General features: G+C 38.6%; 1 protein-coding gene across 3 annotated transcripts in view; it reads left to right on the top strand.

Moving 5' to 3' along the window:
• Nucleotides 1-14406, top strand: part of tjp3 (tight junction protein 3) — a 36751-nt gene that overhangs the window by 14783 nt on the left and 7562 nt on the right. For all 3 annotated transcript variants that reach the window (XM_059340872.1, XM_059340870.1, XM_059340871.1), the window contains exons 6-20: nucleotides 18-121; nucleotides 459-648; nucleotides 872-947; nucleotides 1334-1431; nucleotides 1830-1926; nucleotides 2206-2385; nucleotides 2501-2604; nucleotides 4111-4195; nucleotides 4886-4974; nucleotides 6196-6292; nucleotides 8289-8377; nucleotides 8544-8616; nucleotides 9089-9162; nucleotides 9431-9494; nucleotides 9595-9751. In XM_059340872.1, the coding sequence (XP_059196855.1) occupies nucleotides 18-121; nucleotides 459-648; nucleotides 872-947; nucleotides 1334-1431; nucleotides 1830-1926; nucleotides 2206-2385; nucleotides 2501-2604; nucleotides 4111-4195; nucleotides 4886-4974; nucleotides 6196-6292; nucleotides 8289-8377; nucleotides 8544-8616; nucleotides 9089-9162; nucleotides 9431-9494; nucleotides 9595-9751 (1577 nt within the window). The remainder of the gene's footprint in view (nucleotides 1-17; nucleotides 122-458; nucleotides 649-871; nucleotides 948-1333; nucleotides 1432-1829; nucleotides 1927-2205; nucleotides 2386-2500; nucleotides 2605-4110; nucleotides 4196-4885; nucleotides 4975-6195; nucleotides 6293-8288; nucleotides 8378-8543; nucleotides 8617-9088; nucleotides 9163-9430; nucleotides 9495-9594; nucleotides 9752-14406) is intronic.

Genomic DNA, 14406 nt, shown 5'->3' with positions numbered 1-14406 from the left:
TTGTTCTCTTTCCTCAGAGTACGGGTTGAAGCTAGGCAGTCAGATTTTCATCAAGCACATGACGGATACGGGCTTGGCTGCCAAGGAAGGAACGCTGCAGGAGGGAGACCTCATCCTCAAGGTGAAATTTAAGATTTAGATGATTCATTTAAAGCCACTGTTTTTTCTCCATCCATTCATCCATTTTTCTCAGCTTATCCGGGGCCGGGTCGCGGGGGCAGCAGGCTAAGCAGGGCGTTCCAGGCATCCCATTCCCCAGCCACAACGTCCAGCTCCTCCTGGGGGACCCCGAGGCGTTCCCAGGCCAGGCGAGAGCTATAATCCCTCTTCTCTCCTACCAGTTGGAGGTGCCCGGAACACCTCTAACGGGAGGTGCCTAGGAGGATCCTTGCCAGATGCCCAAACCACCTCAGACTGTTTTTTCTTCTCATGTTAAATGATTTGTCTCCTTTGACCAGATCAACGGCATGACGACGGAGAATCTCTCCCTGCTGGAGACGAAGCACCTGGTGGAGAAGAGCCGGGGCAAACTGACTATGACTGTCCTCAGGGACGACCGCAAGTTCCTGGTGAGCATCCCAGAGGTGGAGGACAGCGCCCCCAACAGCGAGGATGACCGCCGCCGAGACAGCAGCTCTGAACTGGAAGGTGAGGGATGAAGGTGGAGCGGGAGGGAGGGAAGGAAGAGAGTTTGGGTGTTAAATGTGAGCATGGTGGGATGAAGTGGGAGCAAGAGCAGCTCTGAACCACAGAGTGTAAGAGGAAAGACAGAGACATGAATGAGAGACAACAGATGAAGTATCTCGCTGTGTGTCCGTCTTTGCAGAATTTGTGGCCTCACTAATTAAAGTTATTTTATGCTTCTCATCAGATATTTCAGATCTTGATGAAGACGTCCCGACTCACAGAACGTCCCGTCAACCCACCAGAGAGAAACGGACACGCAGGTACACACAACAACAACAGTAAAAAAAAAAAAAAGCTAAAAGCCAGCCACACCTGACGTTTACGGAGCGTTTGCAGAGATGATGTCCCACTGTACTTTTTACTGGCTACACATGAGGAGTAGGGTCGTGTCAGTCATATATCTTATAATGTAATATATAAATATTATATATAATGATCTAAATTTGATTTAAAAAATTACATTCATGCTTTTTTATGTCCACTAATAAAATGTGAATATCAGAAATCAATGTGTACTGACAAAATGAAATTGTTGATCAAGAGCTCAAAAGAACTTTAGCTCATAATGTAAAGCAGATGGATGCATGTTTTTTGGTTTTAAGAGAAAAAGCACTGCATCTTTTTTCTTTTTCTTTTTTCAACCCAGGACAAGAGCTGAACCTCCTCCAGCCAAGTCTCGGGATTCATCACCTTTGCGCTCCACTTTGACTCGGCCTCCTGTAAAAACCTACCCCTCTCGCAGAGGTCAGTCCTGCTGAGAATCACTCTCCCAGCAGAGCTGCACATGACTGTGAACGCTTAAAATAAGAAATTAACTCTTAAAACAAGATAAATTATCTAACACTTCTAAATCTAAAGTTTTTTTAAATCTTGGTAAGAAACAAGTAATTAGCAGTGCTCTCTGCTCGGGCCAGTTCATCGCTGCTTGCAGCTTTAATTTATCTTGTTTTAAGAGTTAATTTCTTATTTTAAGCGTTCAACATGCTCATTTCTTAATTTAAGAAATCTTGTCAAGTAAAATTATCTGTCCATGCAGCAAGATCATTTCCCTCAGATTTAGTTTTTCTATCTTGTTTTTAGACACACCTTTTTTGCAGTGTTACAATAAAGATTTACAATAATGAGTTTTGTTATTTCTACAGCTCGATCTGATTCAGAGTCGGAGCGCAGTGCCTCTCCTCCTCCTCCTCCTGTGAGGAGAGACAGCCCAGACATGAGGGATCACTCCAGCAAATACAAGTCAGTTTCATTACTGTTTAACTCATCAATGTTACAGATGTGGAAAAATGGAAGAATTGACTGATTATTTTGAATGTTTATTATTCAGTAAAGTCCCAAACATCCAATAAAACTATTATTTATCGAAGAATCAATCTTACCCTGTGCTTGTGTTTGTATCTTAAAGTAATCATCTGGGAATTCTTTTGACTTTGTTTTAGTTTCAGTTGTAATCTGACTAGTTTGACAGTGGATGAAAAAATAATTATCATTTACATTTTTGTTTTGCTCATTCTGTAGAGCTCTGCCTGGTTTGTCCACCCTCCCCAACCCGCGCTCCTCTCCTATACACCCCAACTGGACCGCCTCTCGCGCCTCCTCCTCTGCCTCACGGCCTCGCAGGCCGGTGTCTGACTCCGACTCTGACCGCAGCGCCTCCCCTCCACCGCGCAGAGAGAGCCCCCGCCTTGACAGATACAAGTAAGGACAACATTTGAGTCAACTCAGAGTTTAAATTAGAGAACCTTAGGAATTACAATGCTGATGAACACCTTGAGAAATCTTTTTTTCCTAACTGTCTCGTCTCTCGCTGCAGACCTCTTTCTGACCTGCCTCACGCAGGACTGAGAGACTCCCCCATCAATGTTCGCCAGGAGCCACCTAGGAGGGTTAACTCTCCTCTCAGAGTCCTGCCCCCAGGTCAGTACACACACAGCGAAAACAATCCAATTCCTTTTGATGGTACACATCCTGGATTCTGTCCGACACCTCTCTGACAATATTTGTTCTGAAGGTTTGATGCTGAACACGTGTCAACAGTCAAATAAAGCACAAGCCAGAGCAAACATGAGGGGGCTCTGTGCAGCGTTTTTAAACCGCAAACCACTAAACCAGGGGTCTCAAACTCAAATTACCTGGGGGCCGCTGGAGGCAGTATCAAATTGACCAAAAACGACACAAAATTACAACAAAAAAAGACACAAAATGACAGAAGAAAAACTAAATTACTCGAAAAAGACACAAAATGACCAAAAAAAGACACAAAACTACTAAAAAAGATACAAAATGACTGAAAAAAGACTAAATTACTTTTAAAAAAATACACAAAATTACCTATAAAGATACAAAATGACCCCAAAAATACACAAAATTACTGAAAAAAGACACAATTATTAGAAAAAAAGACACAATTACCAAAAACGACACATATTACTAAAAAAAACATACAAAAACAAAAACACACAAAATTACATTACATAACATTTCCACTTCTTCCGGTAACAACAACAAGGCAGATAATAAACGTTCCGGTAGCAGCTGCCTTTCTTTTTGTTAACGTCGTCATAGAAACAAGTGAAACAAAGCTCCAGCCGGAGCAATAAATGGACCTTCCACATACAACACGGTAAAGTGCCATTCATATAAAACTCATATTAAACTTTCATATCAAGGTGGGGGCCACAAAATATCGTTACGAGGGCCGCAATTGGCCTGCGGGCCGCGAGTTTGAGACCCATGCACTAAACAGTAACCTGTGTTTGTGGTGACAAACATGTAACCTACAGCATAGAGACTGACAGAAGCTGCCAATACATATCTATAGTTGAAGTTAGTCAGAATCAGAATTATTTTTATTACCAAGTAGGTTTTCACATACAAGGAATTTGCTGTGGTGTATTGGTGCAAACAACAAAGTACTAAATACTAGTACTAAATATAAATATAGATGAAGGAAACAAGTACTCTGAGTCAAAAAACAGCAACATAAATAGAAAGAAATATTATTCATGCAAATATATATATTAAAGAGTCAGTTCAATTTAATCATAAACAACATATTTGAAAAATATATATAAAATTAATTTTAAGGATATTTATTAACTATAAAACACCTAATATACCTAAATAGATGATACACATCCACTTACTTTTACCCACAGGATCAAAACACACTTTCTTAAGTTGGAGAAAATAAACTTAGCTTAATACAGCTTTGTCTACCTTGCCTGATCTTTATTTAATTAAAAAAAAAAAAAATCATTTTTTATACTACTATCTACTTTTACTACTTACTTACTTTTATCTACTTATCCTACTTTTTTCCTAGCTTGTCTTTTTATTTATTAATTTGATGTGACAGTGAAAGCAATACTTGTTGCTGTTTAAATCTGCCATATGTTATAGCTGTTTTTCTTTCATTCTCAGACTCTGACTCGGAATCAGAAGTCAGCCTGGCGCCTCCTCAGAGGCAGAGCACCACGTACAGTCAGGACTCCCTCAGCAGATACAGGTACAGATGAAGGTCCACCCAAACCCCCCCACCCCCTCCCCGAAACCCAAACAAGATCTGAAGGACTGGGACACTGAGCAGACTGTGCACGCATCTCCCTTTTTAACAATAGCTAATCACGTTTTATTAAAATTTACACTTTTCTGTCTTGTGATTTTAATTGATTTGCTCATTTTATTCATGAAGTCTCATTTTATAGCCTTTGATTTTGCTTGATTTGTTGTTGGGTTTTTTTGACTGTGTACCAAGTGTTTGTGTTTGTGTTGACATTTTGTTAACCAATGAAATAAAAGTGACTTATACTGAACATGTCCCTCTCCTGTATGTGGCTAAATGCTGATTAAACAGAGGACACCTATCACCAAAGCAACAATATTCCAATCAAACATCTGTAGAATAGTTTCCCTAATTGCAAATCTGCATGTTTTATTCAGCATGTTATAAACATTGGTAGTACACATGATCAGGACATACTGCTAATGCTACTGAATGGTTAATTTTGATCAGTTACAAAGCAGTTTACCATCAAAGAGAGAGCTTCCCTCAGAGACACGAAGGTGAATATTCAACATTTCAGTCTCACCCTCTCATCAATAATCATCATATTAGCCACGCCCCCCCTCTCCAAACGTAACTGAGATTTGTTGTCTTCCTCTTCCCTCACTCCCACCTCCCTCTCTTCTCTTCCAGAGTGCTGCCAGACGTTGCCCTGCACCCCCAGGTTGATCCACCACGATGGAGCCCCCCCAGCGTCACCGCCAGCAATCCGCCACAGAAAGGTGCGTGTGCATAATGTTTCAGCTGAAGTGTGTCTGTTTGTTTGCTCTTAGTCATTATGCACTGTCAAAGAAGGAGTGTCTGTTTGCTGTTGTTTAAATTTAAAGATTTTTAAGTTGTGTTGGGTTTTTTTTGCACATGAACTTTTAGTTTTAGATAGTTAAAGCAACATCATCAGTACAGCGATTTTCGTTGATTGATTTATTTTTTTAAATTGGCCACAAGTGGCATGAATAATGGGGGTGGGGGGGGGGGGGGGGGGGGGTGTCGGGTCTCATACACATACTATACATAATGAATAATTTGCATTTTTACAACCTCTCCTCAATGCTCTGTGTCAGCATTCTGCAGTTCTGTCTGGTTTCTAGTGAATGTTTGTCAAGTTGCCCTTCGTCTCTCTTAATGTTTTTAACAGGATTAAGTTTTTTCAAACGGTTTAATTTTGGACACATTTTTGGCTTTAAAAGAGACTCGTAGAATAAAGTGACCTTGACAGAAATATCACAATTTAAGCTTCATTTTGGTTACTTTTTCTAGCAAAAAAACTTTTGTTCAAGGACTGTCAGGAAATGCTGACGATAACGCCTGTTTTTCACGTGCACTGAAGTCTGCACACACATGTATACATACACTAAAATAAAAATATGACACGTGCAATATGACACCAAGCTTATGATAATTTTGGATTTTTCATTAGTTTTAGTTTTAATTTTGTTGTGATTTTTTGTTTTCAAATTCAGTTAGTTTTAATTTGTTTTTAGAGTGAGTTTGCTAGTTTTAATTAGTTTTTATTTTTTGGAAAATGCTTAGTTTTAGTGTTGGTTTTAGTTTTTTTGTAATGGGCTATGTGTTGGGTGCCAGATTCAATTAGGTCACAATAAATGTTTCCTTTATTTCCTTTGTCTGATCCATGTCAGCCCCAATAAGTTTATTAAGTCATAAAACCAGACGGATGAAATAGGTTTCATATCAACCAAAAGGGTTTCCGTATGAAAAAAGTTGACAAAGATGAAAGACATTTTCACTATAATTTAAGTTAGTTTTGCAACCACAAATTACAGTTTCAGTTAGTTATCGTTTTTTTAAAAAGTCTCATTTTTATTTTTATTTCAGTTAACAAAAATGTTTTTTTTCAATTCTAGTTTTCGTTATTTCGTTAGTTTTCGTTAACTATAATAACCTTGAGGCACACATGTATACATGTTATCTATTGGTCTTTACAGCTGCTTCAGAGACTGAATCAGAGGCCAGTTATGCATCTGTCCCTCGCCGGGCGTCTACAGACAGCACCAACTCCAACCCTCCTAACAACCGCTACAGGTGAGGACCTTCTGTCATAAGAGTGAAGTGACGCAGAGCTACCAAACACAGAGGTTCACACTGGAAAGCTTCACAATACGATACTTCTTGTATAAATGTGACCTAAAAAAAGATAAGATATTCCTTTTTTAGTCCCACAATGGGGACATTTTCAGTGTTATTATAATAATAATCATGTATATATAATATTAACAAGAAATATAAAAGTATTAACAATTTCAACAAGAAGACATTTAAAAATTAGGAACAATTTATACAGTATAGAAAGACTCAACAGTTTAAATGGCATCATTACACAGAGAAAAGTTTCTATATTGCAAAGTGAAATGATAATTCACCTGATTGAAGTAGTGCAGTGATTCCCAACCTCTGTTCCGCAGCACACAAGTGTGCCGTGAGAAATCATTAGGTGTGCCATGGAAGATTATCCAATTTCACCTGATTGGTACTCTAAGTGAGCGGCGTGAAGTGAGAGGCAGAACAATTAAATAATCTTCCAATAGAGAGCAGTGTTTCAGTGCGTTATGTCCAGCAGCTGGAACAGTATTGCAACTTAGCGACTTTGTTGATATATTTAGCAACTTTTCAGACCCCTCCAGTGACTATTTTTCAAAAAAGCAACTTGGGACAAATCTAGTGACTTTTTCTGGTGTTATTGGAGTCTTTTGGAAAGTCCTTCCAGTGTGTGCTGCCGTGGGCCCGTCCCAAAGCACTCACAAGCAGCCCAGTCCTCCAGCAGCAGTCTCTGCCAGCTGCAGTCAGAGCAGAGATGTTAACCCCTCAGCGTCCAGTCTGCAAATGAATCGTGCATGTGCAAAGTCGCCACTGGCTGGCTTACAGTCTGTGTTGGATCACTTTTGCCGGATCCTAGGTCAGATAAAGGAGGAGGGTTGGAATTGTGACAGATGACACATGTAGTTCTAAACATATTTAGTTTTTTACTGTCTTTTTGACATTTTTGTTTGGTGGTATGACGTGTTTTTTCTAATGTAAAATTTGTGCCGTGGCACAAAAGAGGTTGGGTAACACTGAAGTAGTGCACTGACGTCGGTGTACATTATAGTGCAGTTATTGTCAGTTTCTACTGTGAGCAGCGCTGCTTGGAGAGTCTGAGAGCTGCAGTAAGGAAGGACCTTCAATATCGCTCTTTCACACACTTTAAGTGTAGCAGTCTGTCTCTGAAGGAGCTCCCCAGTGCTGTTAAAGTGACCCGTGGGACAAACTAGAAACCTAACTCTAAACTCACAAAATACTTCCGAGGACCTACATTTAACCTCAACCAACACTGTTGACAGTAATCCAGTTGGCTATTTATAGTAATGTGAGCAGGTGTGCCATCAGAAGTAGATCACATCATGTGTCTACAGTTTGTTAGATATTTGTTGATAGTCAACAAATAAAGTTTTACCCAGTTGATTGGCAATAGTAAAACCCTTACTAAGAAATCGTTGCACAGCAGCTTAAGATAGAGACAGGGGAGTTTAAAAGATATAAAACTAAATACATTACACGCAAATGCTTTTTCACTCCTGACCCCTTTAGCTCTGGCTGGTTGATGTAAATTGCAACTCTTACGGTGCAACAGTACAGGAAATGCACAGACACCTCAATGCAGTTATGAAAATAGAGCTTTTGTATGTGGATGTTGCACCGATATGCAAAGTAGTTAGAAGGCTTCTTTCCTAAACATAGATCTCTAATAAAGAATATTTAGCATTATAAATACAATGTCTGCCTATTCACTGTTGTTTTTCAGCAATCTGTAGGTTATAAAGGAAAGGAATATTTTATAGCAGCCATGGAGCTATCTATATCTATATATATATATCTATCTATATATATATATATATATATATCTTATATATATATATATATATATAAGTAACACTGACTCTTTTATACTCATTTTTATCATGTGTTATTTCTTGTTCTGTATCACAAATTACAAAACGGTTAAATTATGTATTATACTTCATCGTATTCGTCTTGGAAACAGAGTCCTGCCTGATCTGAAAGCCACCTCTGTGGCTGTGAAGCAGGAGCCTCCTCGTCGAATCCCGTCACCCACCAGGCCTCCTCCTGACGGTCAGCTCACTCTCCTCTGTCTCACACACACACACACACACACACACACACACACACACACACACACACACACACACACATCCTCTGCTTCTCTGTTTTGTCTTAAGTTTTAGAGCAGAAAGGTCAAAGTCGGTCCTGACCACAGTCTCTGTTGTCCTCTATTCAGATTCCTCAGAGTCCGACCAGCTCTCACATCTCAGAAGGTCTGGGAGCTCTGAGCGGGGTGAGAGCCACAGCAGGTATGGCTGAGCGTTACCAATCAATCAATCAATCAATCAAACTTTATTTATATAGCACTTCTCATACACATAAATGCAACTCAAAGTGCTTTACAAAAGCCATCAGCCCATCCGAACGTGTAAAACACCCACAAACAGTATGACAGAGGTAAACAGGACAGAGAGCAGCATAACCATGCACAACCATGCACTTTATCAAAGTTATTGTTTACTCTGAACCCCAACAAGCTGTTTTGGGGTGTGTTTTTTTTGTTTTGTTTTTTTTGCTCATTTCACTTTTACATTTTACTCACTGTGGCACTGTATTTCGCTGCAATAAGTCCTGCACCTCAATGAGCAACTCAAAAATGTATTTGAAGTTGAATTTTGCTGATAAATTATTTTCAATAAAATTGAATTTATATATACACTTTTCCAAGTGTGAATGTGTTGCTGCACAAATATCACAGATGATGTTTTCTCTACCTCACAGAGCTCCGCGTCCTGCTAATGGAACAGACACACTCAGGTCTGGGATTTCTGTGAAGAGCAACCCACCAGCCTACAGTAAGACTCCAGACTAGAGCTACTGAAATTACCTGATTGACAAGAACATGCATTTGAGTTTGTTTTTATGTAATTTATCAAGGAAAAAATATCCAACCTCTGCTGATTTTAGCTTCACAAATAAGAAAGGTTTCCTCTTCTATGTTTTTCACTTTGAGCTGTGGTGAATTGTGCTTCGATAGACTAAATAGTAAGATTAACTGACAACAAAGAAAATGTATATAAGTATCACTAGCAGGGAGTCTTACCATTTCTGTATCTCTTGTAGCAAAACCTACAGAGGAGCCAATCTACTCCCTACCTCCAGACTCCTATCCAGCACCTATTCCAGGGTGAACAAAGCACATGTCCATTCAAATATATCTTCATCTTTGATCTGGTTCATTAATCTAAACCGATATTAATACATCTCTAACCCTTCCTCCATCTCAGGTACAGCTCAGACCTTCACACAGTGTTGTTTGTGAAGGAGGGCAGTGTGGGTCTGAGGCTCGTTGGGGGCAACGATGTTGGCATATTTGTAGGTGGAGTTCAGCCAAATAGCCCTGCATACATAGAGGGAATGAAAGAGGGAGACCAGATCATGCAGGTGAGAAAATGATGCTCTACACTGAAAAAATAATAATAATAATAATAATAATAAAATAAATAAATATACACATGTATATACATTTTTTAAAAGTAAACAATCTGGCAGCAAAATATGCCACTAACCCTTAATAACCAAGTTATTTTACATATATATTTTTTTAAATACAGATAATGTACAGTAAATATCTTTATTAAAATAAATAAAAATGATTTATACTTTAATATGACTGTGTTTGTGTGCAGCCAGATGTTTTAGGTTTTTTTACATTCAATTTATTTAATTTATGTATTTATTTTTTACATAGGATTCACTTTAATTGAAAATGTAATTGAATAATACTGTGCAAAAACAAAACGATCCTTAATGTCCTGTTATATTAATTTACAGATTTCAACTTCCATTTTATGGTTAAAATCTTACTTTTTATGGCATTTGCACTTAATGAAGAAAATGTAAAATAATACAGTACATTTCTGGAAATTATTCTTTTTTTTTTTTTTGTACTTTTGGTTCACCTTGCAATAGTTCATTATTAACGTTTTAAAGCTTGACATTAATGAAGAGGTTAATATTTATTTTAACATCTAGAACAGGTAATGCTGCTAAAAGCATTACAGCCCTTGTTTTGGCGTGTCAGCTGATTTTCATCAGTCTGCCAAAGATGGAACAAGTCATCATGAGTCAGCACAACTTATCTTGTTATGTGATCAAATCTTCTTTGCCATTTAAGCTTCAGGAGAGGCAAAAGTAAAACCTGAATTGCAGAACTTTTGTATCCATCCTCTGGCAGACAGAGTAACTGTTGACACGTGCTTGTGATGTTCTGTATGCCTGCAAGTGAGCTTGCTGCATCTCTCATGTACAGTGTTTCCATGCAAATAAGTGCAGAGTAATATAACAACATCTGTGTCTGCCCTTTGTTACTTCTCTTCTGTCAAAGCTCTCCAGTGAGGGAAATTCTCTGCATTTGAATGCAGAGTGTCTTTTTCTTGGACACTTTGACTGCCATACGCCTAGCTGCTGCCCTGTCCCTATGGTCTTGGTTGTTTTTAAAGCTATGAATGGCTTAACTCCCAGTGGCGGTTCTAGACCAATGTTACTGTGGGGGCCAAGGAAGGGCCAGTGTTTAATCAGAGGGGCACATTAAAAAACGGCAAGGATGATATTTAAGCATTAAAAACCTTTTATTTTAGCTTATTTAAAAATAAAATTTGAGTATATTCGGACGATACAAATACATTGATTGAAACAATGAGACTTATTAACAATTACAATTATTTTTGTACGACAATATTTTATCATTTTTGTGCACACGTGTGATTTATCAAACGATCGTATCTCTCCAATCACAGCGTAAGAATGATCGCTGTTGATAAATGTGGCGGCTCGAAACATGCGTAATTTAAATACCACGCCCTAATATATACCCGATTCAGAAGACTCGCCTTCAGACTTTACGACACCGAAGGGCGCAATGCGGCCAAAAGGAGGATTTTTTTCACCCTCTAAAGTCAGCTTTATTAGCAAAGTGCACCGTTACAATTAACAAAAGGGGCAATATAGACATATTAATGAAAAATGCAGCGACGGAGGTTCATGAAATAAAAGTACTTATAGTTATAAACTCAAACAAGTTCAGTGAATTCAGTAATTCTAAAAGAAGAGGAATTTCTCAGTCAGAAAGTGAAACGCTGACGTTCAACAGCAGCAACACAACAAACTAGTTTTGTTTGGCAGCATAAAAAGTGAAAAGGAAGGAAATCAGTGGTGCTGTCAGCAGAGTAGCGGACTATTAAACTCCCGGCGAGGTTTGAGTAATTACATCGTGATATATAAAGCCCAATAATCTATATAATATCCGAATATTGCTATTATTATGATGGAGAGATATTATTGACCTCTTAACATTTACTAATAATGATGTCCTAGTGAGATGAGCGTGTGGCAGCGCTGATTGGAAATGTTTCTATTCGGGCAGCACCGCTGGTGAAGGAGACGCTGACGCTCCGGTGTCGGAGCTGGTTAACAGTAAACAGCAGAAGACAACAACATTTAATATCCTCGGCTGGTATTCTGTTTAAAGAATTTCACGATCGCAGGGTGTATTTATTTTTGGATTATGTTTTAATGATAAACTATGTAGTCTAAACATGTTTTGCTTTGTCACTATTAAAAATCAAAACACCACAGAGTTTTATCAACTCCAGGCATCGATACTGTAGTCTAAGATCAATTCTCCGACTCAGACGTGTGCACTTCACGCTGACTCAAATTTGCGTAGACGAGCTGAGAGCAGACGTGAGATCTGATTGTACCGTCCACTCACGTCCAAATTGATAAATGCCGAGGCTTGCGTAGAAATCATCTTACGCCCACTTTACGCTCACTTTCTGACGTACGCTCGTTTGATAAATGAGGGCCAATAAGTCCAAACTCTCTGATTTCAGCTTCTTCAATGTGAATATTTCTGTTTTCTTTGTTCCTTTTATGATAATAAACTGATTATCTCTTTGGTTTGTGGACAAAACAAGAGATTTGAGGACGTCATCTTGTGGTTTGAGAAACACTGATTGATATTTTTCAACATTTTATTGACCAAATAACTAATCGATTAATCGTTTAAATAATCGTCAGATTAATCGATAATTAAAATAATAGTTAGTTGCTTTTTATTGCAAAAATAAACTATCATACAATGTACACATTCTGGGTTTCTTTTGTGTACAATGAGATATTGTTTGAGCAAAAAATAGGTAAGGATTGTTCCTTAAAGTCTCTTTTAAAAGCAGTACTATTGTTGCTTCTTTTAACAATGATAATACCACTACCTCTTACCCTACTCTACCCTCATTTTTTTATGCTGTATTATATGTTTTTATGTATGTCACATTATTTTATGGTTTATTTTATCTGTTTTATATATAATGTTCATGCAATGTTTAGTGTATGTATATTGTATATTTCTGTCATGTATTTTTACTTTAAGCACATTGAGTTTACGCCTGCCGTATGAAATGTGTCATATAAATAAATTTGACTTGACTTGACTTTCGACCACTCCTGACCCATTTAGCTCCAGCTGGTTGATGTAAAATGCAACTCTTACGGTGCAACAGTGCAGGAAATGCACACAGACGCCTCAATGCAGTTATTCTTCAGAATATAGAGCTTCCCCTGCTGGCGATGGGCTTAATCAGCATTGTGTGAACTTGTTTGGCAAGGGCTTGAATATAACAGACGTAACTAGAAAATTTCCTCTGGGGAAATTTTGAAAGGGCCTCGGGGGCTACTGCCGGTGTGTGTACACTATGATGAGATTCTTCAGAGATTTCAAACTATGCCCTTCAACCTCTGTGTGTGTGTGTGTGTGTGTGTGTGTGTGTGTGTGTGTGTGTGTGTGTGTGTGTGTGTGTGTGTGTGTGTGTGTGTGTGTGTGTGTGTGTGTGTGTGTGTGTGTGTGTGTGTGTGTGTGTGTGTGTGTGTGTGTGTGTGTGTGTGTGTGTGTGTGTGTGTGTGTGTGTGTGTGTGTGTGTGTGTGTGTGTGTGTGTGTGTGTGTGTGTGTGTGTGACATGTATGTGGAGGAGTGTGCGCTTCCCCGCACATTTGTGTGTGTGTGTAGCGAAAATCGCGTAAAGTTACCTGTGTGTGTGTGTGTAATTAAAATCGCATAAAGTTACCTGTGTGTGTGTGTAGCGAAAATCGCATAAAGTTACCTGTGTGTGTAATTAAAATCACAAAGTTACTTGTGTGTGTAATTAAAATCACAAAGTTACTTGTGTGTGCGTGTTTGAAGCATGTGTATGCATGTGTGAGGAGTGTGCACACTTACGCGCATGTGTGTGTGTATCTGTAACTGTAATCACATCAAAGATCAAAGGCAATAAGATCAAAGCAATCAACTGAATTAACTGATACCACCTGTTAAAGTTCCGAAAGAGTGACAGCAGCCAGAGGTGGACTGGAATTTCTGGCCTCGAACAGAAAGCATTTTTGGCAAAAACATAATACCTATCATTGATTCGACTTCACTTTGAGCGTCCTGAATTCTTCCTGAACGTCTACATATGTTTTTTTTTTTCAGAAAAATGAAAAAATAGCTTTGTTAGAGCGATCTAAAAGAACTGTTCCATATCCCTTTTTCAAATATCTCCCTGCGTTTTTAATATGGGACCCAATGAGGCTGTTGGTGGTGTTGGTGCCGCATCTGTGCGTCGTACGCCCAAACTATAACTCTGACAGCTTTACTAGAGGATTGTGAGTGAGAAGACAAATTTTCCTACGTTTCTGTGTATAAATTATTTCTGTAGAGTGAAATTTGTGGCCTGGAGCGCAGTTTTAAAATGTATTTTTTGACAGTTTTACCTCTCCCTCTACACTCTGAGCGATGACATCACACACTCTGACACGAACATTCCGTGCAATACACACCCATTATAATCTCAGAATTTCTCCAAAAATTATCATGGTCATTGAACAGGGATTGATAAAAAACTATATGATACACAAGACCGACACACAAGACTTGTGTCTACTGTTTAAAGTTTAAATGGAGCCTCTAGGTGAAATTATGCCGGAGAAGTAGACGTTTAAAAATCTACAATGATTGTTCTTTTTCGCTCATTTTTTGTCGGCTGTCCCATTAATTTCAATG

Source organism: Centropristis striata, chromosome 9, assembly GCF_030273125.1.
Source record: "Centropristis striata isolate RG_2023a ecotype Rhode Island chromosome 9, C.striata_1.0, whole genome shotgun sequence".
NCBI lineage: Eukaryota > Metazoa > Chordata > Actinopteri > Perciformes > Serranidae > Centropristis > Centropristis striata.
The sequence above is the reverse complement of the archived record's forward strand: the minus strand, read 5'-3'. Positions and strand labels throughout refer to the sequence as shown.